This window comes from Panthera uncia, chromosome B4 (assembly GCF_023721935.1).
Source record: "Panthera uncia isolate 11264 chromosome B4, Puncia_PCG_1.0, whole genome shotgun sequence".
Taxonomy (NCBI): domain Eukaryota; kingdom Metazoa; phylum Chordata; class Mammalia; order Carnivora; family Felidae; genus Panthera; species Panthera uncia.
In genome coordinates this window covers 45,406,767-45,430,075 of record NC_064809.1, presented here as the reverse complement: position 1 = coordinate 45,430,075, position 23,309 = coordinate 45,406,767, and the positions used below count along the sequence as shown (strand labels likewise).

Below are 23,309 nucleotides of genomic sequence, written 5' to 3'. Positions count from 1 at the left end.
TCCACACTGCCTGCTGCAGTGTCCTGCATCCACGTAGGAGGGTACCCAATAAAAGTTTAATTAGGTATTAACCCAGAGGCCACCAGGAGACTAGTATCCTAGTATCCGGAAAAGATGCTTCTCTTTTCCGTAAGGGAAAAGAAACCATTCTAATGGCTAAGAAGAATGAGGATAACACACAAGCATGTTTCTACACATAATTTTTATTTGTTCTGCAACAATTCACATTTTTAATAGTGCTTCCTGACCATATACCAGCTGGCTCTTCTGTAGTATGGGCAATAAAAGTAGCAATTCACATTCAAGGGGGTTGGTATCAGCATCCCACACTGCCAAGGAGGAGTAGAGACCATCTACGGGATGGGGGGATGCCGTCTAGGATCGAAGAGGCTGTAAGGATAGCAAGGAGGAAAGCTTGGGCGAAGGAAGCCCCTTGCATTTGCGGAAGTCACTACTATCCCTAAGTGGCAGTCATGCTGGCCTTGCCGGCTCCCCATGTTGTGAGTGGGGGGAAGGGAGGAGCTCTTCCTATCTTAGATGTCAGGTTGGGTGGGTGCCTGTAAGGAGAAGGAAGTGTGGGGACCTATCTGACAGACCAGCACCCAAGCTGGTCAGATGAAGCTTCCTCAGTCCTCAGCCACCATTTCTACCCTCTGCATGGCTGCAGGAGGGACGACAGCTTGTACTGTGTCTAGCAAAAAGGGAAAATTATAGTCAAAACAGCCTATGTTAAGTTTGTCTGTACACACATCACGAAGAATGTAGGGATGTATGCTTTCCTAGCTTCCTCTTACATAGTTCTGGGACTCACCCAGCATAAACACAATCTTCTACCAAAAAGGATCCCCCCAGAGGAGGTCCTCCGTAAAGGACCTTGCATTTTATTCCTCTATCTAAAGTGGCTGGCTTCCCAGAGAGCCTCAGCATGGTAGAGAACGAAGTTTAGGCATAGATGGCTCAGCCCAGGCCACAGGACCACAACCCAAGCTTTAGGTATTCAGTTGACTATAGATTAGTCCTTAGAATTATCTACTAGGCCAAACAAGATCCTAGGCTCTTCCACCCAAGTAGATTCAAACCCTAGAAGTGAATCTAGAATCATCCCCATCCTCTTGGGTTTTCATCTAATTGTTTCCCCAAGTTTACAACAAGCTGGACCCACACGTGCTTCCCAAAGTATTGAAACCAGATTTGATTTCAGAGACTATGGCAAGGGGGTTTCCAAGAAACATCGCAGGCCAATCTGCTAGTGCTACCAAACTCGTGTTATGTCATAATGCCAACCAGTGGGCAAGTAATATACATCCCTTTAAATCTGGGATCCCTAAATTTCTGTAATCTCTAAATTTTCTGGACTCCCTTTATTAACACAAGCTAAAAACACAAAGGCTCAAGCAAAGACAGAACCTGAGTTGCACTCGGGCATGACCTATCAAAATTATTCAAGAAGAAAAGCAGTTCTTCACCGGCTAACGCGGGATTTTCTGCTATACAAACAATGACCTAGAAGTTTAGAAGAAAACTTAATAGAAGTAACATATGTATTGAAGAAGGAAGAAATAAGCACTGGAAGTAATTCCAAAGAACTTAATTATAAAAGTTATAATATTTACATGGGAATTTTCCCAAAATACAGTGCTTCCAAGGCTCTACAAGGAAGGAGATGTGCAGGCAAAATGGTTGCATACCGGACTCAAGCAAGAGTAAAAATCCAGAAACAGCTTTGCTGTCATGCAAGCAAAGCAAAAATATCTCGGCAAGTGAGAGGCGCTAAGGAGGATGCTCCGTAGGAGATGCTAAGAAAGCAGAGTAGAGATGAGGCAGGGATAAGGCTACCCACCTCAATCGTTCCTGACTTCACACACATAAGGCCCACACACGCACAAGCACTCCTGACGTTACTGCCGTGAAAAGGTCATGATGGGCAGGGCAGAACAATCAAGACCACATGATACCATTGTTAGAGGTCGGTCCCCAACTATACTTCTCTGGCTCCCCTTCTGACAGGAATATGGTGGTGGTTATGGTAACTAAGAATATAGAGATGGAAAGTGTGAGGAGGGAGGCTCTGTATGATAAGAAAGTGCTGGATGGCTACCTCAGCCCCTCACTGCCAGTCTTCTCCCTGCTGTTAAAGTAGGGAAGAAGCCAAGGTACAGGTGGTGAGAGAATACAGAGGGAAATGACAAGTGGCCCTGAATATTGGAGGCAGGGCACCTGACGTCTCAAGATGACCAAATAACCCAGATGTATTTCAGAAGGACAAGAAACCGGGTCCCTGAAGCTTAAAACAGACCTAGAAAATATTTCATCACAATACTAATACATACACACGCGTGGCATGATGCAAAACAAAATGTTCTGGGGAAGAACTTCACTGGAATTTCCCAGTAAGAGTTTATAAATTAGACATACAAAAAACAACATGGAAGATTCACATTTGCATACTATCCACAGAGTGCCCAGAGGGGGTTAATGCAGGGACTGAAAACGTAGGTCAGATACCCCAGCCAAATGGATGGTGCTGTCATCAAAGAACTCTGATGCGCCTTCCAAAGTGCTTTGCAACAATTGAGCAGACGTGGTCAAATGAGGTTGAAGTCTTCCTTCTCTCCAAAGCACTGACTCTGCGCTGATGGGGGGGAGAGAGTACCACCCTGCTCACTTCTTCTGAGACTGAAGATTCCATCAGACTATATCTAGGGGCAAGAGCGCAAGTATCAGAGACTTTATTTTTTTCATGGTAGAGAACTGGAGGAAACCTAAAGGTCAGGCTATTCCTCTACTTTTCTGTCCTTTTGTCTAGCCCCAGTAGTTCATAAGTCTTTCCGGAAAGGTCCAGAGACTTTACCTTTTTCCATGACAAACTCATCAACACTGAACTAGACCACAGTATTTGAGGGGTGGGGGGTTAGCATTTTGAGCAAGATAATCCTCCGGAGTAACCACCACAATCACTGCATGACGTTAGCACCACTAGGCCCAACCCAGAAAATTAAAGTAGAAGCCACCCACCTCCGTCACTGAGACGGTGAAAACCATGAGCCCACATTTCCAAATGTCCCCTAAAGGAGATGGTACCATTCCCAGCTAAAAACAACTGAGTATTTCTGAATGGTCATGAAGCACCCTAAGAAAAGAGTGCTGCTCTAAAACAACTGGTTCTTGGCACCCAAGAAGACTCCCACTCTCCCTACCTTCTAGAGAACAAAGTCGGAGTTGGTAGTATTCGCCCCAAACCCTCAGTGGTAACCAACTATTTCTTTCAGAAGCGATTCACCTGGTAGGGAAGATCAACAAACTTTATCCTAGAGAGGAATCTTCGCAGCTCCCCGCGGCCAATTTTGGGGGTGGTATCCTCGAGTTGGACCACCTGGCCTTCCATCAGCGCCCACCGTAGACTGAGCTTGCTGACCACCAGGGGTGCTGGGTGGCTTTCGGAGCTGGGGCCTGTTGTCCTGGTAACATAAAAGGCATCTTTCCAGAGGTCGTTAATTCCAACTGAGGAAGGACAAAAACAAGAGCAATTAACACAAAGACCAAAAACTTCTGCTAACAGGAGAGTGGCTCGGTTCAGCAGCTAGATTCATTCATTCATTTACTCTTCCATTAATTCATACACAAAGTTTATTGAGCACCTAACAAATGCAGGGCACTGAGCTAGGCAGTGGGTGCACAGTGGGAATGACTGGTGGCCGGCAAACCAGCACATTCCTCTCGGTCTCTGAACCTTTCCTTCTCTGAAGCTGTTTCCAAGAAAACCCCAAATCAGGAAATGAGGATATGCCAACTCTGGTGACAATTTGGTAAAAAAGTGAGCATGACAAACTAGAACTTCTGAGAAATCCTGGACTGTCAGTGCATGGTCACAGAAGCTATGTGCCTCCCCAGTGTTTATTTGGCCTCATCCTTAAAACAGGGATCATAAAAATGGTCTGGATTCTTAATCACCATCATTTAGCCCTCACTGAATAATATTTGATGCTAATATTGAGAAACGGCTCATTTAGATCCAATCACAGGATTCTCCCCCACCCCGGCCCCCCACCACACACACAGCCAGCAGGCCAGTATGCCTGCAAGTTCCAGATCAGGTGTTCTTCCCGATGTATCTCAACAAACTGAGAGCCACAATCATTGGCTTTAACTTCAAGGCAAATGAGTTTGTGCACAGTGAGCCAGTCTGTGAATGGCAAGAGAACACAGAAGTAAAGGAAAAGGGGCCAGTCTGGTCTTCCTCTCCACAATACCCACAGCAAGGACTACAGACTCGCTTAGGCCAGAGAGAGGCAAAGGATCTCGGTGGAGGACACCATCAGACACTTCCAGACCAGGAGGTGGCAGTGGCTGAGTTTCCAGAGCTTTGACCACCTGAATTACAGGACTCCAATACAGGATCCAGATTTTGCTGTATGGTATTATTTACATACATATATAAAGCTGAGGAATACTTCTAAAATGTTAATAGCAATTATGAGTGGTCAGATTCTGGCAAATTTTTTTTTTTCTTTTTCCTTTGATTTTTCTCTTGGCAGCCACTTCTACGCAATGGGCATGTTTACTTGTACTAGTCAAAAGAAAGCCTCCCACTGATCCTAAACCAATATCCTGGAGACAACATGCTATCTCCATCATATCCCTCACAGTTAATTCTAAATCCTAAGCTCTTGGAGGGTCGTGAAACCAGTCTTATTTGTATTCCTCGCACCTGGCACGATGCCTGACATACAGGTGATGCTCAGTGAATGTCTGCTGAAGGAGTGGCTGTGGGAATCACATCCCCCCAAGAACCTCTGGGACATGGGGCTGCACTGGCCCTTGGCTTTCAGGCCTATTGAGAGAATTGGGTCCTCAGCCTGTGAGCCAAGTGCTCCTCCCAGAGGGAGCACTCCAGCCATGGCCCTGGGCACCAGGACGCCAGGGAAAATGCATGGGAGTGCTCAGCTGTCATTTGAAAGTACACATCCCTCCGCTGGTAGGACGGTGGTACCCTCACACACACACAGCCGGCACATCTCCTCCCCTCGCTGTGCACACAGTCCCCACTGTCACTGGGACTCACCCTCTGAAGCCGTCACTGTGCCCGTGGCATTGGCCAGATCGAGAAGAAGAGAGGGAAATGCTGGGTGCAGGAGGTAGAGGTGGTGAAGGCTGGGTGGCCCAGTTCCCGGGGTGGCGTCCTGACAATGAGAAGCAAAAAGGAAGAACGCAGGTAACTCTACGTTCCCACATGTGAGGTCCTCAGACGAAAAGGGCAGAGGGGACAGTGATTACTCACTCCTCTCTGATGCTATGACCTGACCCCAAATACAAGCATGTGTTTGAGAAAAACTCCCACATAAAAACTCCACATATTTCAAAGGGCTCAAAACAGACTAACCACTAATTTCTTCAAACCACTAGAGCTGGAAAATGCCCTCTCCCTTATGAGAAAAAAAAGAACGGAAATGTGCATGCCCCAGGAGAGAAGTTTGATGGGGCGGCTCCCAGTCTTCTGCCCGTGGAGTATTACAACACTGGGTCATCTCTTGCAGTAGGTGGGGCTTTGTGGAGACAAAATGTATGTTTGAAAAGACATCTGTCTCCTCTCACTGGATATTAAAGCCAATTACAAGTGTCAAGCTAAAATCCACAAAACTCTTCTCAGTTCCTGAGATAAACACAGCATTGGCCACACAGAAGCAAATCATTAAAAAAAAAATTCCAAGGCCCAAGTGTCAGTCGTCTTTGCAGAAGACATGCACATTGGCCCTTCCTTTACCGGTGTGACTTTTGCGCAGAGATGACATTCCACTCTTGCACGTGTGCAGCCATTCGGTTGTTAATGCACAAAAATACCACGGATGGGTTAGTAAATGACTGCTCTACCAAGCTCCTCGAGGACCTCCCCTCCCCTGGGAGCATCCTGGGGCTCTGCTAGTGGAGGAAGTGGAACCCCATATTCTTAGCATAAGAAGTCCACTGAGTGAGGAGAAACACAGGCGGGAAGCTTGCAGCCACGCTCCCACCACCACACAGAAGAGGGCGTTTTCCACACACATGCTCAGGAGCCCAGGCTTGAGAGGACAGACCTCTGGCTCTGTCCACGTGACAAGCAAGGAGTCAAACTCCCTCCTCACTGCCTAGGGAATGGAGCTCAAATTCCTAGCCTGAAAACCAAGGTCTTACGGCATTTAATCCAAATCTGCCGTTTCCAGCCTCTTCCTACAATTATTTACCTGCCCACCCATGCTTCAGCAACCTCTACTGCCCTTGCCCTCTCTAACCTCTGCCAACCTATTTCCTCCTTAGACTGTCTAACAATCCCTGCAGCCCATTTCCATGCATTAATACAATTCTCAGCCTTAGGTCCCACACCTAAATGCCACCCCTTCCACAAAAAGCTCTCTAACTGCCCCAGACAAAATTAATATCCTCTCCTTTTGTGCTTCCACCTAAACCTCTTATTTGTGCTTCCTTTGCGGCATTTGTGACACGCCTTTGTTTTGTGGTTATTTATAGACACTTACATTTGAGAGTCACTTGCTCCAATCCCCTCATTTTATTAAATGAGGAAACCGGGAAGTTTAAAATGTTAGGCAAACTATCCGTGGGCACACGTTGGGGCAGAACAGAATTAGGACTAAAACCTAGATTTTGAGTAAATCTGATCCTCAAACTGGGGGAACATATTAGCATCTTCACTGACAGATAAAGAGCATGAGGCTCAGAAAAGTGGGGTGGCTCATCCAAGAGTGCACGGTTGATGAACTCAGGACTCTTCATCCTTTGGGGTCCCCCCCCTCATCTGGGGACCATCTGCCTTCTCCTCTAGAGGACCAGCACTCTTTCCAGGCTATCCTTAGGTCCCTACAGAGAACACGGCATCTGGCACAGAGTGAGTGCTGGTCAAGACGTGTTTAATTGAACTCATTCAGGGTGGGTCTTACCAAAAACTCCCAGGCACCTAATACAGGTGGCACCCTGCCTCATCAGCCCCACTGAAATGCTGTGTATAGCACTTAACACATTCCAAAACCTGCCTTCTGGGCATAGGACCCTCTCTCCCACACTTCCCCCGGGGAAACTCTCAACCTCAGCCTCAGCCTCGTCATCCTCTCCAACTGCTTGCCATCCCAGCCCCACACCGTTTCTGCAGGCTCCATTTACTCGCCTCAAAGCCCAGCCTCACCCTCCATGAGACCTCCTCTGCCCATTCCACACCAGTCACAGTTAGTTCTCTTCGACTGTGGCACAGATGGATCATCTGGAAATCTGGACCTTGTGGCTTTAGAAGACCTATCCTTTATCTAGCCTCCCACTGTCAGCAGCCAGCATCCAGGGGCTGTCGGCTTGCACAATGCTCGGCCGAGAGGAAGGCCGGGGCAAGCAGCGCTCAGGAGGAAGCAGGGTCTTGCCCTGCCTGCTCCAGTGCTGCTGTGATCCACCCCTGCCCCCCGGAAGCAGGGCGGCTCCATGGACCCCCGCAGGCCCAATCAGCCCAGCAGAGCAGCTATCACCTCACCAAGTGACAAAGGCCCCCACCCCCCAGGCCCACTTACAGAACTGGGAGATACCGCTGACATCCCCTCGGCCCAGAAGAGGAAGACAGACTTCTGATCTGAAGTAACCGCCGAGGTGGTTGGCGTTTCCTTCATGTGGCAGGGAGCGTTGTAGGTCCAGGTAACAGAGCCCGAGTCCCCATCCACCACCATCATCTGCAGAAGAGGAGCCTGTGAGTACAGCCCGTCTCCAGAAAGGCAGCAGGCCAAGAAAACACACAGAGCAAAGAAAACCCGCAGAGATCCAAATAACACATGTATCAACAGGTTGAGCTTATTACATGTGAACAAACTGGGTGTTCGGAGAGCATTATATAAGGCCTAGGGACCAAGCCCCACTTTTCAGCAGCTGTTGTCTCCATTTTGTAGAGTTTAAAGGATTGTAGAATTCTCCAGTGGGAAGGAGATGTTAATCATCTGATCCACCTCTCATTCTCAGGGTGAGAGGGTGGAGGCCCGGGACAGGAAGGGACTCAGATTATTCAGGGTCTGTGACAGTGCTCCGACAGCGGCCCTTGGAGGGGAGCACCTCCTCCCGCTCCTTCCCTCCCGCCACTGCAGCCACCACTTTAGGGAACAATGACTAAGTGGACGCAAGTCCTACGGGCTGTGCTAAAAGCTTTCTGGGTTTGATGATGTCACGACACATGTAGCTCAGCCCCAGGGTGGTCTCAAATTCAAAAGAGCACATCTAAACAGATGAACACATAAACTAAGAGATTCACTTAGTTTACTTAGATTTACTCCTCAGCTGCGTCTCTCGAAGGACAATTAAGGGGCCTGAACTCATCATCCCTGACACACTGCTATCTCCTTTCACCCCAAATACCTCATACCTCACAGTTTTAGAGCCTCTTCTCGGCCAAAATCCACAAGAAACTCCCCATCCACCTCTAGCCCCTGTCTTTATGGCCCTTCTCCTCAAGGGTCTTTGTTGCATAAACGGAAGGACTATAGCTCTGGCAACAATCACTTCCCTGTTCTTCCAGCCTCTGGGTCCTGCCCTTCTTTGTCCGTGCTCGGACTCTGCCTCATGGAAGGTCCTGGAACCACACAGAGGGACAAACTCCCCTGAGCCAGCAGTTCAAGATTCCCTCCGGCAGTCTGAGGAGAAAAGTCTTGAGACACCACACTAAAAAATTTTATCCAGTCACACATATTATTTAGCTGTCATAATAACCCTATGAAGATAGGTGATACTCCCACTTTATAAAGCGATGTAGAATCTGCAGTTGGGTGAGATTATGTAATTCACCCAAGGTCACTAGCAAGTAGTGGAGCCAGGATTAAATTCCAGGTCCAAACCCTCAGCATCTCAGCTCTTAAGCAAGCAACATATCCCCTTCTCCCTTAATCCCGCTGGAATGCCCATGAAAATTCCAATCTCTACCTGACATCTTCCTTCCTGGACAGCACTGCTGGAACTGCTCCCTGAAGTGATGCTTCCATCATCGGCTCTGTCCTCCACTCATGACCAAATAACCCTACTGTCTCCAATACGTCACCTAAATTCTGCAGCCTTGCTTTTCAGGGCTCCCCATCATCAGCTGAGCTCACTCTGATCTCTCTGGAGGAAATGCCCCTTGGGTTACCCTTATATACCGACCCAGCAAACCACTTCTCTGCTTTCATGATTTGAACATCTCACCTGCAACCAACATGAAGCACCTCTTGACTCCCTGCACTCTATCTGCTCCCCATGTCCCCATGGCATTGTGCAGACCTCCTTTACCTACCCACCATGATGTGGTAGGGCTGTGTGCATACAGGCACCCCAAAGACTATGAACTACACAAAACCAGGACCTTGTCTTCATTACTGCTGTGCCTCCACAGACATCATCTGTGCATCTGGCATGGAACTTGGCAGATATTAGAGGAGATGATTAAGTGTTGTGTTTGCTCACAGGGAACAGGGCATAATATATAAATATATATGTTACAGTAAAGATAAACTGAAAAGATTGGTCAGTTATAAAAAAGAAATTTTAAAAACTCTAATTCTCCCTGTAATAAGAATGAAAACTGTCTATCCAATCATTATAACCTCATAATATGCAACCTCACATAAAATCAGGAAGACCTATGGAGCATGCCATACCATTCTGTCTCTGGGCCACTGGTGTCAGTGTTTCTAACCTAACAAGCCTTCCCAACCACCCTTCCTCATATAAATGTGGTTCAGATTTCCAGGTTCTGCTCATCATCTTTCCCTCCTTTGTTAAGTCTTTCATAACAACCCAACCACCCCAGATATCCTGCCTTCTCTGAAATCTTGGGAAGATATGTACTGAAGTACTAAGTTCATTTATGCCTGCCTTTCCCCACCAAGAGACTTCAGAAGGTTCCTATTGCCTAACTGTGAGTTAAGAATCCAGAAAGGGAGGTGGGGAGGGCAGCGGGGAGGCGGGCAGCACCTGGATGGCTCAGTCAGTTAAGCATCCGACTTCAGCTCAGGTCATTATCTCGTGGTTTGTGAGTTCGAGCCTCACTTCAGGCTCTGTGCTGACAGCTCAGAGCCTGGAGCCTGCTTCAGATTCTGTATCTCCCTCTCTCTCTGCCCCTTGCCTGCTCACGCTGTCTCTGTCTCTCAAAAACAAATAAACACTAAAAAAAAAATTTTTTTTTTAATTTTTTTTTTTAACGTTTATTTATTTTTGAGACAGAGAGAGACAGAGCATGAACGGGGGAGGGTCAGAGAGAGGGAGACACAGAATCCGAAACAGGCTCCAGGCTCTGAGCCGTCAGCACAGAGCCCGACGCGGGGCTCGAACTCACGGACCGCGAGATCATGACCTGAGCCGAAGTCGGCCGCTTAACCGACTGAGCCACCCAGGCGCCTCCAAAAAAATTTTTTTAAAAAGGAAAAAAAAGAATCCAGAAGTGGGAACTCATGTACAGGAAGGAAGTTAGCTAGACAGGCTTCCAATGCTATAGATTGTAGCACCGAATTGTGAGTTTTCATTTTATCCATCAGCCAGAGTTTGAGTTCTCTGAAGGAAGGGACCAAATTTTAGGTTCTTTTTATTTCTCACAGGGCCTAGCATATGGCTGGACACAACATATATACCTTATATATGTTTCAATTGATTTGAGTCCCAAAGTTTTACCTTTTTCATCCCAACACCATCCTGTATCTGTAGAAGGAAGTCTAACGTCTGATCATCAGTGAAATACCCAGGAGTAGGCTGGCTGCAAATGAGAACACAGTGATCAGTGGTGAATAAGAAGAAGAGGAAAACAAGGAATTCTCTTCTCCTGCATTGCCCCACATATCAAGCGATTGTTCTGAGGAATTTTGACACATGGGAAAGCGGATCAGAACGGCAAACACACAGAGGAACACGCTGCAAACCTGTGCAGGCCTTGCAGGCTCAATGTCCAGGAAGGTGTCAGATTCTGCCCCCGCAGCAGGACAAGGCCTTGTCTGGCTGTAATCAGGAGGTTGCTGCAGTTGGAATCAGGTGCCTTCACCATCTGGAGTAGCTCGACACCATCACTGAATTAAACAAGAGCCCAACAGTTAGCCTCCAGCTGGGATGAGATTCCCAACCCACCAGCTTGGGCTTTTGGTCTTGGTACTCTTGTATTCATCTCCCACCATTATCTCATCAGGTGGGCACTCTGTCATTCCAGGGAATCTCAGTTTAGAAACCAAACATCCCTAGAGAATTCATGCAAGTTCAAAAGGAACTCCCAGGAGAAGCGCTGCAGAGCCATATCTCTGATGTTAGACGCCCTGGGAAAGATAACAGAGCCAAGGATAATGGCAAGGAAGGCGGATGGAAACCTGGACAGGAGGCCTGAAACTGTCACTAAGCTTGGACAGCAACTCACTTGACACTGCATCAAATTATTTCTCTGTCTGGACAACTGGGACGATTCTATTTAACAACTGCCAAACTGACTGAAACAATGTGATACTGCCAGAGAAAATGCTAGAAAATGATTTGAAACTTCTGACAGAAAAGAATGAAGACAATTACCATCCAGGCCTGGGGTTAAATGGGTAAAATCCACTCCATGTGGAAAATGGCATGCTTTGGATTAAGAAATAAACAAAAATAAAAAATAAGATTTCATGGATGCTAGCCTTGCTTCTGCCAAAATGAGTTTTTAACTAAGAGAAAAACACAGAAGAAGAGTAGGGCAGATGCTTCAGCACAGTTTTACAAGCAGGTCTTTTAAATAAATCTGTCTCCCTACCTGAAGGGTTCTCAGTCTCACCTATCCCACTCTCAGAACCCTAAACAAATATCCTTCTTTGCAACCTATGTGCAGAGTGGTCACAAATCATGATCACCAACACACAGCTATCAACACATTATGTTACCAAGAAAAGAAAGTTTCTAACTCACCAGACCAGAATATGGTATATTAAGGGCAGCACTGTTTCCCCCCAAACTTCTGCCCACTTATTCACCAGCCCAACCAAACTTGGGAGACTCCATAACACATGAGATCTCAGATCTCACTGTGACAAAGTCAGACATCTGCCCTACCTGTAAATGTCAATGAGCTCAGACAGGTTGATAGATCTTCGCTTCTCCCATTCTGGCTCTTCTATCTGCAGAGAAGGTGGTAAGCTGTCTCGATTTTGGGCCTGAACAAAAATGTCCCGCAGGGCGACAGCTTGGATATTTCCTAGCACCACAGGAAGAACCAACACTGAGAAGTTGAATTTACTAGAACTCTCCCAGGGTGAGGATCTGAGCAAGAGACACAGAGCCGAATCAGATGGGTCTAATATAGCCCACCCAGTACATATCCAACATGGAGTGACTGGAGAAGTGATTAAGTGGATGCTGCACAGTCTTTGGAGAAGGCAGCTGAGAAAAGCAGAGTTAATAACCCACAATGGGTGGGGGAGAGTGAGAGGCCCCTGGGACAGGAGGTGGCAATAGGGCTGGTGACAGCAATTCCCGAGCTTTCATTGTCTCAAAAGGGAGGCCTAACACACACACACAGATGGGGAACAGCAGCGAAACTACACTTAATTCTTACCAAAGCCAAAAAGGATATAGACAGCCCCGTTTGTGGTGACGTAAACCTGAGGACCAATCAGATTCCCCACGCCCACAATGTTGTACTTCACAGGTCGGCCCACCGGACTCCCTGTCCGGCCAGACACCAGCAGAAAGCACAGATCTGGCTGAAGAAGCAAAAAAAACAGGAGTCAATAGATGTCATATCGTCTCCTAATCAAGTAGCTTCTACAGAAGTCACTGTGCTCTGATTAGCTAAGGGTTCAGAAACACTTCCCAAAGTTGCACAGCACAAAGCCAAACCTGCTTCCCTTTTTTTCCCTGGAAGCAAGAAAATGAAGCCAATGTCCCATTCCTTGTTAGATATGTGCAAAAAGCATCTTCATGGTAGCTCAGGCAATTTCTCTGAAGCATGGTTGTTGCTGATTAAGAGTCTTCTGAGGCACAGAGTTCTAGCCGAGAGCTAAGTATAGGACAGCTGACTCCTGGGTCTCTATTCTCATACCCAGAAATCCCCAGTAATATTTGGTCCCAACTAAAATCAACACGGGCAGTCTCTCCCATCATAACATTACATGTCTAGCCTGGCCACTATCAACCCTCAAGCAGAGATCAGCAAACCTATCCTGTGAAGAGTCAAAAGGTGGATATTTTAGGTTTTGCAACTCAGATGATTTCTGTAGCAACTAGTCAACCACCATAGTGTGAGAGCAGCCATCGATAATAATAAATGAAGAGGCATGACTGTGCTCCAATAAAACTTTAGAAAAACAAGCAGTGGGCCAAATCTGGCCTGCAGGTCAGTTTGTCAACCCTGCCCTAAAGGGTTTTCTTTAGGAATAGAGTCACTGGTCACTACAATATGAGGATTGTAGTGATATCCTGACTTAAGTAAAGCTTTTGACGAAGTTTAACATCATGAATTCTTCTGGACAAGATAAAAATATATGGTTTTCAGTGCACCTAGAGTAAGAGTCAATGCCAATCCAGAGGGAGACTTTTGGTGGGATGTCACAGCACTCTGCCATTATCCCATTGCTACTAATCATTCTCATCAAAGACTTGAATGAATAGCTTATCTCAAGCTTATCATAGAACTGAAAGTGATAGCTAATATGCTATATGACAAACTCAAAATTCAAAGCAGTCTTAGGCTTGGAAGATGGGTCAAAATCTGAAAGAAGAAATGGGGCCACTAATGAGTTGATTAAGTAAAAGGTGTGGGTGCTTTAATGGATTATAAACAAAAACTAAATCTTAGAAAGGCTATCGCAATCTTCAGCTGCATTAATAGAAATATAAAGCCTATATCTAAAAAAGTAATAATTTCCCTATGCTGGTAAAACTGGCTATATCACAAATAGAATATTGTTTTCAGATATGGGTACCACATTTTAAAAGAGATATGGATAAAATGGAGTGCAAAGGAAAAGAAAGCAAGAAAGAGAGGGGTCTAGACTTCATTTTGTACAGAGTACAGTATAAGAAATTGGAGGTAGCCTTAGAGTAGCAGGTGTAGTGGGACGAGGCTAAGGGCTAATAGGCCTACATGAAAGCATGTAGAAAGAGGATTAGATTCTTTCAGAGTAGCTCTGTGGGGCTGAAGCTGGAACAGTGAGTGGAAGCTATGAAAAAACAGAATTCTCACCAATGTGACAGAATTTTCTTGACCTGACCAAAAATGAAATGAACTGCCTTATAAATCAGTGATATTCCCATTAGCCTGAGTACTCATGGAGAGTATGGATGCCAATGTGTCTAGAATACCGTATCAGACTATAGCACAATGGAAGAGGGTTCACCACATGGCTTTTAAGGTCCCTTCCCACCTAGAAGATCCAAACTGTTCTAGACCAGATCAGTTCCTCTCACCCCAAACCAGGTCCCACTGTCCCAAGCCCACCTCACTCTAAACCCAGATCTAAGAACAGAGTCACTCTAAGTCATAGACCTCGTATGTTCTATTCCTCAAGAAGAGAGAGCCTTCTATACTGTAGCTTAGAGTAAACCAGCTTAAGTTTCCCAGGTTCTTTGTTGCTGGCATCATGGTCAAGAGAGGGCAGTAGAAAGATGAGGCTACTGCTGTAAACCCATTGCTTCACTAAGATTTTTTTAATCTATCAACCATCTATCAACTTTTCAGGCAGAATGTGTAAATAAGTAAATTCTGTGACACAAGTTGGGCGATACACATTTTTGCTGTTTGGTTAAGACAAAAAAAAAAAAAAAAAAAAAGCACAGAGTTGGAGCAGACAAGAAGCTAATTCCTCTAATAGAGGCCACCTCACTATGGAGGGTCCTTAGAAGCCAGAACCTCTAGCCTGTCAACCACCTCTGGCTAATAAGCCAAATGGGGTATTAAGGCCGAGATTTTTAAACTTATCCAGGATACAGAAACTTTTTCAATTTCTTGCTATGCCTCTGCTAACCATACTTCCATTGAAAAGAAACTCCCCATACTTTCCACTTTGGCACCTTCAGATAATCACTCCCTGATGGGCACAGTCTTCAAAAATTTCCCTACACCCTGGTCTCTTTATTCACAATGACTGTAATAAAAAAGGTTATGTAAACAATAGTTGAGTTTTGGGTTCAATCTACTTTGAGACCAACTGGCTAGCTAAAGAAAAACTAACAGAAAATACCCTTAAAACAAACTAGCCTTCAGAAATTTACCTAACTTCTTTGTTTTCATCTTACAAAGTATCACCAGGTGTCCTAGAGCAGTGCTCCTCAACACTTGTGATTGGTGAAGCACTTTCAGTTAGTCTCTGGTGCTCCTGGCAGAAAACCATAAAACACTGATAGATTTCACGCTATTCTAAATAATTTTACTTGCAGATTTTATAACTATACTCCACGCATATGCATTACAAAAATCACAGCAGCAAACACAAGGTCTACTAAAAATTAACATATGCTACCAAATAAAGCAAAATCATCTACATCCACAGTTTTCCACAAATGTTATCTGCCAATTGTTCCTGGCAAACTCACATAGGAAGTCTAAGAAAAAGACTTAGAGGAACTCTGACACAAGCTTGAAGAAAAGCTTTAGGAGTAAAAACTTGAGATAAATCTGTTCATTAACATATTCTTTCCTGTGAATCAGGAGGGAAAACTACTATTATTTTAACTGTGCACAGAATAACTAGTTCCAGTACCCCACAGCTCCAATAAAGCAGAATTGAGAAGCGTAATTTAAGGACCAACGTACTGGACTCAAAGTCTGTATTATCATAGCCTGCGTTACAGCTATCCTTTCTTAGGTCATTGTTGTTATTACTTATTCAATTTACAACATGCTCTATGTACATGAACTATCAGCCTATCTTATTGTTTTATATAAAATAAAAATTAAGTATACATAACTAACAACACAAACGCATGGTCCAATAGGCACTACGTTAGGCACTTAAATACATTAGTTCCAACTTTCACAACAATCCTGTGAGTAGACAGAACCTTCCCATGTCCAGGGCCCACCTGGATCCCATGGCTTGCCCACGGCCACACAGCTACAGCAGAGCACGAATTGAAACACAGACCTATTTGGCTCCAGAGCTCTACCATGTCACAGTCAATGGGAACATAATGAGGCTGCCGGGGAAAACGAGTTCATAATCGTAATTTATTCATTAAGTCTCACAAAGACTATTTGCTTAAACCCAAGCCCTCGTAAAAAGCTTTCGAGCAGCATTTATAATAACAACAGTAGGAGCTGACTAAAGTTGGAACATTTCCTATGAGAAACACAGACCATTTAATACAGGGCATACCTGCAATTCCCCAATGGCCAGGACTACAAGATCTCGAACACCATCTTCATCCAAGTCTGGCAGCACCACCCCTGGGGCAGCCAGGGTACCGTTGGATAAGTAGTTTGGGTTTAAAGTCCAAATGGCTTTCCCTAGGGGAGGGCAAAGAGGCTGATCACAATTTACAGCTTTCGGACTCTGGAAAAGGCAGACGCCATGCTCCCAGATCAGAAAAGAGAAACCCAATGGGCAAACGACAGACAGCAGCTCTTCCTTACTTTTTTAGTTTTTATCTTACAGGGGACAAACGGAGCAGGGAGTGTAAGCTGAAATCCTCAAGTGTCTGACTCATAAACCTGTGTGATAACTTCATGCCTAGATTTTTTAGATAAAATAGAAGTGCTGAAATCTCTTCAAGAAAGAGGAGCCCACTTGTCTGGGGCAGAGAAACTGATCTGTAAGAGATTATTACAACTATTAAGGAAACATCCAGGGGCAGCCAGCCAGACCAAGTCTCCCTCCCGCTACCACATGTTCACATGAGCAGGGAAATTGTAGGAGGTTTTCAAAATGACTTCACTTCTGCAGTTAACTCACATTTAAATTTTTTTCACTCAAAGTTACCCCACTACCAAACTCCAACCTCTAAAACTGGGAAGGTTGCTATGCATTCATTCAGCTTCGCTCGAGTACACTTATGGTGGTGTCGGGGGCCTTCATTATATTTGATTCTCTTTCACTCCTTGTGTCATGGATGTCTGAGTATAATAAGAAGTCAAAAGGCCAAATCAACATGCATCAACAAACCTTAGTTTCTTCCCTGACCTTTGCTGAGGTGGTTAATGGCCAAGTTTACACAGGGACCCTGTATATATCAGATACAAGAGACAGAGCTTGGCTGTCTTTTGTACACAGCAGGAAAACTAGAAACGAAAAGCCTCAGGGTAGTTTCTGTTTGGGCAATTCAGTTTAGCCCCAACCTAACACCAAACAGGTTTAACCGTGGATCTATTACTCAATCTATTCAAACCCTTTCTCTATCTACCTTAATACTCACCTTCCCAAGTAGTAAAATCAGATTTTCCATCATGCGACAGTGGTAAGGCCCCTTCCACACGAGACTGTTCTGACCAGAGACTGTGACTCACTGGAACAGAGGCTTTTGTGGAAAATGATCTTTACCTGAAGTCGCATTGAACGCACTGAACATCTTATGCGTCCCTGTCACGAGGCAGATGGTCTCAGCCACGCTTCCCGGTATCAGATCCAAACATGTAATATCTCGGGCCTCCTCGGGGAGGGGACTCAACCAGAGTGTGCTGCCATTCATCCCCGAAAGGCACACAAGGATAGCAGCTGGCCTTGAGACACCTAAAAGCACTCGAGAGATACAAGAAAAGAAAGGAGACAGAGAAGATAAACAGTACAGGTGAGAAGGAGGCCAGAAAACCAAAAGTAAATGGTGCCGAAGCAGCACCTCACACCTGCGTATTCTGCTCCTTCCCATATTTCTGGCTCCAAGTCTCAACAACAGAGTTCCTCTCATATCTGCCCAACACACTTCTCACGTAAGACAAGAGGTGTGGACCTCATCCGGGCCACCTTGCGTGCATGTTGCACCTCCCCCAACACGCTTGTTTACATGTCCGTCACCTCAGCCCCCACTAAATAGCAACACTCGTAAGGATAAAGACTGTCACATTAATTTCTATATCCTCAGTGCCTCACAAAGCACCTAGCACACACAGCAACCAATCGTTTGCTGAATAAAAGGAGCAAAATCTAGAACATGGGAAAGTCACTGCGGAGAACAAAAGCAATCAAGAGGGTAAGGCATGCTCAGAAAAGTCAGACTGAGCTAGAACATGCACAGAGCAGGGGCAAAGAAATACCTGAGTTCTGAGACGCCGGGGTGGCTCAGTCAGCAAAGCCTCCAACTCTTGATTTCAGATCAGGTCATGATCTCACGGTTCATGAGATTGAGCCCTACATCGGGCTCTGTGCTGACAGTGTGGAGACTCCTTGGGATTCTCTCTCTTCCCCTCTCTCCGCCCCTCCCCTGCTCTCTCTTTCTCTCTCAAAATAAATAAATAAACTTGGAAAAAAAAAAAAAAAAGAAATACCTGAGTTCTATTCATCGCTAGCAAGTGCTCCCTGAGAGCAGAAAAAATAAAACATTTTAAAAATAAAATCCTGAAGATTACATGTAGCAATGATCAGTAGGCCTTCCTGGTCTAGACTCCCATGGAATCAGCTGATATAGCCCCAGTCAGGAAAGAATACTTGGGAAAACTTAATGTCTATGTTCAAGGACAGCTGGTAAGGGATCAGAGTAGCTCATCTCTTTAGTAAATAATCCTTTACGTCACTTAATTAACAATTAGAATAACAACTTTCTCTCTTGCCAGTTTTACATTCACTTTCAGGATAGGGATGCTGACTCATCTCAACACTTTCCACTTCCAGCAACAACCAATATGGACAAAGCAATTAAGTTTTAGAGCTTCACTGTACCTATTCCTCAGCACTGCTAATTAAATATACAACCAAAAAACAAGAGACAAGCTGTGGCTCACTGTTTCAGACCCTGTTGCCAGAAGCATTGATACACATGACAAATTACAGTAACATATGTTAGCTTCCGGACTTCCCAGGGTTGCTGTGATTAATATACTGTGCTGTCCTTCCTCCTTAAGGACCCTCTGAGACTCCAGATCAATTCTCTGAATCATCTTTTTCCAGGTGGTAATGGGCTATCCGTTCTCCACCAGACTGTGGCTCCTTGAGGCAGAGACCACATTCATCTTGTTTAGCTTCAACATGACTGGCACAGCTCTATGTAAGGTGCACAGCAGGTATTCAATTCATAGTTGTTGAATAAATGGATGCACAAATGAATAAATAAATAAGTAAATAAATAACATAATCCTTCTTGTGCTCAGTGGCACAGATCTTTGAACCCACTGGCTGGGGTTATGGGCACAGCAGTTTGACATGAGGGTCAAGGATGTGAACTCCAGAGACTCTCAGCTATACAGTTTGATCCCAGCTCTACCATTTACCAGCTATGGGACTTTGCCAAGTTCCTCAAACTCCCTATGTCTGTTTCCCCATATGCAAATGGCGAACAGAGGGATATCAGTCTACCCCATAGGATTATGTTGAGAGATAAATTTGTTCATAACATGTTATACACTTATACCAGTGCATAGTATACAAGAAGTACCATATGTTAGCTCCAGTGTTTTCATCATCTGTAACAAAATCAGGCTAGTCTGCATTGTGCCCAAACCCATGGCCTTGCCATTAGGAGTCCTGATATATAGCAATCTGTGTAAAACAATAACTAAAAAAAAGTCTCCAGGGGCGCCTGGGTGGCTTAGTCGGTTAAGCGTCCGACTTCAGCTCAGGTCACGATCTCGCGGTCCGTGAGTTCAAGCCCTGCGTCGGGCTCTGGGCTGATGGCTTGGAGCCTGGAGCCTGCTTCCGATTCTGTGTCTCCCTCTCTCTCTGCCCGTCCCCTGTTCATGCTCTGTCTCTCTCTGTCCCAAAAATAAATAAACGTTAAAAAAAAAAAATTTTTTTTTTAATTAAAAAAAGTCTCCAAATCTAAAAGGGGATAGGGAAAATTTTTACTTCAAAGGCTAATAGTCATAGACAAAAAAAATGTAATTAAAGTTCAATCATATAAAAGTCAATTAAAGTCAAAAGTCAACCCTCTAGGCTGAAGTTTCTCTCTGCAAACAGATCTATTCCTAAATTGCTTCTACAGATTACACAAGACCCAGAAAGTTTTTTTCTAATAATGTCAGAGAAGAGGGCAGCTTAGCATTCCCTAAAACATACCTAGATGTTTATTCCAGGGCCTGGATGATTAAAAAGTAGCTACTAGGGCATCCTCAGCCTCAAACCAGAGTTCCTGTATCAGTTTACAGACTACAGTTTGAATCCACTTTAATGGATGCTGTAAGACAAACCAGAAGCCCCCATGTACCTACACTGAAAATGCAATTTTTTTTTTTTTTTCCTGTAGTTGACATATATCACACACTCAATCAGGTTAAGTTGTGGTAAGGTTTAATAAAGAGACTGTTTACAAAGTTGTGGTCTGGGTACAGACAAACCACAAGGGATAGTGCAACCCCTTAGAACTGTTACCACTCCCAGGCACAAAGAGACAGGAGAGGAAGTGATTCCTGAAATCCCAAAAAAGAAAGTCCTATGAGAAGACCACCTTAAGAGAGGATGTGACCTATGATCAAGGATGTAGCCAGCCTGAGTTCACCCTGGCAGGGAGGGAGCCAAGGGAATAAATACCCTCCCCCCACTCTCTTCCTCTCCTCCAACTTCTTGCCTGTGCTTCCTATTGGCCAAACCCAATCAGAAGTTGGTAAGCAAGGTAGCCTGTTGACATAATGCCTACTGGTTGGCCTTCCAGTGCAGAGAGCAGGGTGGGAGACCAGAGAGAACGAGAGAGGACTAAACACGAGTAAAAAGAAAGCACCTGGCCAAGATATATGTGTGTAAAAATATGTTAGAACATGAACAGAAGCTTTCTGCTGGGGATGGGAAGGTCAGATTGGATTAGCATTTACTATAATCTAAGAAGCAATGGAAAATTGGCCGGGAGAAAACTCAAGAACCCTGAGAACTAATGCTGTTCATTGGTGTGTAGACAAGTCACTTCCTCTCTGGATCTCAGCTTCTGTATTATGGGACTGGGTGACCCACTAAAAGTTCTTCCAGCTACAACTCTCCATGATTCCTTGAAATGAGCTTTGCTTACACACAGGAGCTTTCCAATAAGGTTAGTCACATATGATAGACCCATGATGACTTTCTATTGACTCCAGATCCTTTTCTATAGTGCCCTTCCAGAGACAACCCTCATGTTTTCTCTTAGTTCACAGCCCCTCCAATCAATGAACTTCTCCTGTAGCAGCCTCTATAAGACATGTCTCTTACCGACCGCACTCCCATTCCTTGAAGTTACGAAGGAGAGAAGTACATCGCGCAGGCCATCTCCATTCACATCAGCCAATTCCAATGGAGACAGGTCCCCACCTGATGAACACATAAAAACAAAAAAGTCCTGAGTTAAGTCACCACAAACCAGTTCTCCCAGGTTACAAAGGGAACAGACACAGAGCACTGCCAGCACCTCCCTAAAAAATAGGCAGACTTCTGGTTCCTAGATAAGACAGAGTACACACAGTACTGCCTATTCTTCTAAGTGCAGCTCAAGTCCCCAGGCATTACTGAGAAAACAAATGTAAGAAGACTCTGGAAGGCACAGAGAAGGTAGCATGGCTAGAGATTGCAAAACCCAAGGAATGACAAGGTGATGACTCCCCTGGGCTTTCTTTTGGCCTGAAATGTCTCAGACGAGGTGCTGCAGAAGCTGGCAACCAGAAATGCCAGCAGGTACAGACAAAAAAGGTCCAAGAAAAGCTGGCTCCCCTAGCCAAAGGACCAGGAAAGGAGCAGCATAGCAAGACAGGCAAGTTTTAGATGACAAGTGTTCTACACCAACCAAACACCATACAGATAGAACTGTGCCCCCACCCCACCCCCACAGCAAAGGCCAAGTGAGAGCCTAGAGTTCCACTTTGCCCAGCTGTAATAAGGCACCCTTCCCCCACCCCAACCAAGGTCACATCGGAGAAGGCCAGGTGGGGAGCCAGGACTTTCATCCCTGCCTAGTGCCCTCCACACACACAAGGGAAGCCTATAGTTTTACCCCTACCTGGCATGAATGAGGCAGCTCGCGCCGCCCCTGCCTGGGTGGTGTCAGCAGAGGCCTAGCAGGGAGTCTGGGCTTCCCACTGAGCGGTGACAAATAGATAGTGCCACCCTACCCCTCAACAGTGTGGAGTCAGAGGACACCTGCCAAAGTTGGAGAGAACTCATGCACAGCTGGTGGAAGTGTAAACTGGTACAACCACTATGGAAAATAATTTAACGTAAATTGAACACACACACACCTTATGACCCAGCAGTATCACTCACAGGTTAATGCTCTAGAGAAATGCTCACACACTGCATCAGCAAACATGTACAAGAATCTTCTTAACAGCATTATTTATTTTTTAAAAAATAGAAGTCACCTAAATGTTCATCAACAGTAAAATGAATCAATAAATCATGGGATAATCATACCATGGGAAATCAGTGATGAAAATGAGTAAGGTCCAGTTACAGTATATCAATATTGATGAACCTCAAAAAGCATTTTATAAACATGCTAAACAAAAAGAAAAAACAAGTCACAGAAGCCTGCTTAATTACATTTATACAAAATTCAAAACGGGAAAAATTACTTCACCATGTGGTAAAACTTTAAAGAAAAGTAAAGAAATAATGACACAAAACTCAGGGCAGTAGAACTCCGGCAGGGAGAGGTGGCTTTGGTGAGGAGGGACACATGGCGATTTCAACGGTCTTTATAATGTCTTATTTCTCAAACTCGATGGTGGATACATCAATGATTTGTTCCTAGCCTTTACACCATATACAAATATTATAAGAGCTCACTTAGAACCATCAAAAAAGGAAAGAAGAGGTGTGCCTGGGTGGCTCAGTCAGTTGAGCATCCAACTCTTGATTTCAGCTCAGGTCATGATCACAGGGTCATGGGATTGAGCCCTGTGTTGGGCTCCGGGCTCTGAGCTGAGTGTGAAGCCTGCTTAAGATTCTCTCACTCTCTTTCTCTCTCACTCTCTCTCTTTCTCTCTCTCTCCCCCTCTGCCCTTCGCCCCTACTTGAGCTCTCTCTCTATATAAAATAAAAAAAAATTTTTTTTAATAAATTGAAATCTTTGAAAAAAGGAAGACAGGGAGAGATATCCTGTGTGGTGGGAATACAGCATACGTCACATCTACCCAGTCTTGCCTTAAGAGAAAGTAAAGGTGAGAACACAGAACTCATCAGAAGCTAAATCAACTAAAATTAGTGAAGTGTCAGAGGTAAAATACTTCTAAACGAAGATGATGTAGGGGTTTGGGAGTATTGTAGGGGAGGGAAAAT

At 45.0% G+C, this 23,309-nt stretch overlaps 1 protein-coding gene across 1 annotated transcript in view; it reads right to left on the bottom strand.

Annotated features, from left to right (window-relative positions):
• Positions 1–420: 420 nt before the first annotated feature.
• Positions 421–23,309, bottom strand: part of FAM234B (family with sequence similarity 234 member B) — a 35,564-nt gene continuing 12,675 nt past the window's right edge. The window contains exons 3-13 of the mRNA XM_049625090.1: positions 21,249–21,347; positions 17,466–17,654; positions 16,305–16,435; positions 12,545–12,692; positions 12,043–12,184; positions 10,896–11,039; positions 10,651–10,732; positions 7,542–7,697; positions 5,063–5,180; positions 3,281–3,501; positions 421–2,699 (exon numbers count right to left, since the gene is read on the bottom strand). Coding sequence (XP_049481047.1) covers positions 2,694–2,699; positions 3,281–3,501; positions 5,063–5,180; positions 7,542–7,697; positions 10,651–10,732; positions 10,896–11,039; positions 12,043–12,184; positions 12,545–12,692; positions 16,305–16,435; positions 17,466–17,654; positions 21,249–21,347 — 1,436 coding nt within the window. The 3' untranslated portion in view covers positions 421–2,693. The remainder of the gene's footprint in view (positions 2,700–3,280; positions 3,502–5,062; positions 5,181–7,541; positions 7,698–10,650; positions 10,733–10,895; positions 11,040–12,042; positions 12,185–12,544; positions 12,693–16,304; positions 16,436–17,465; positions 17,655–21,248; positions 21,348–23,309) is intronic.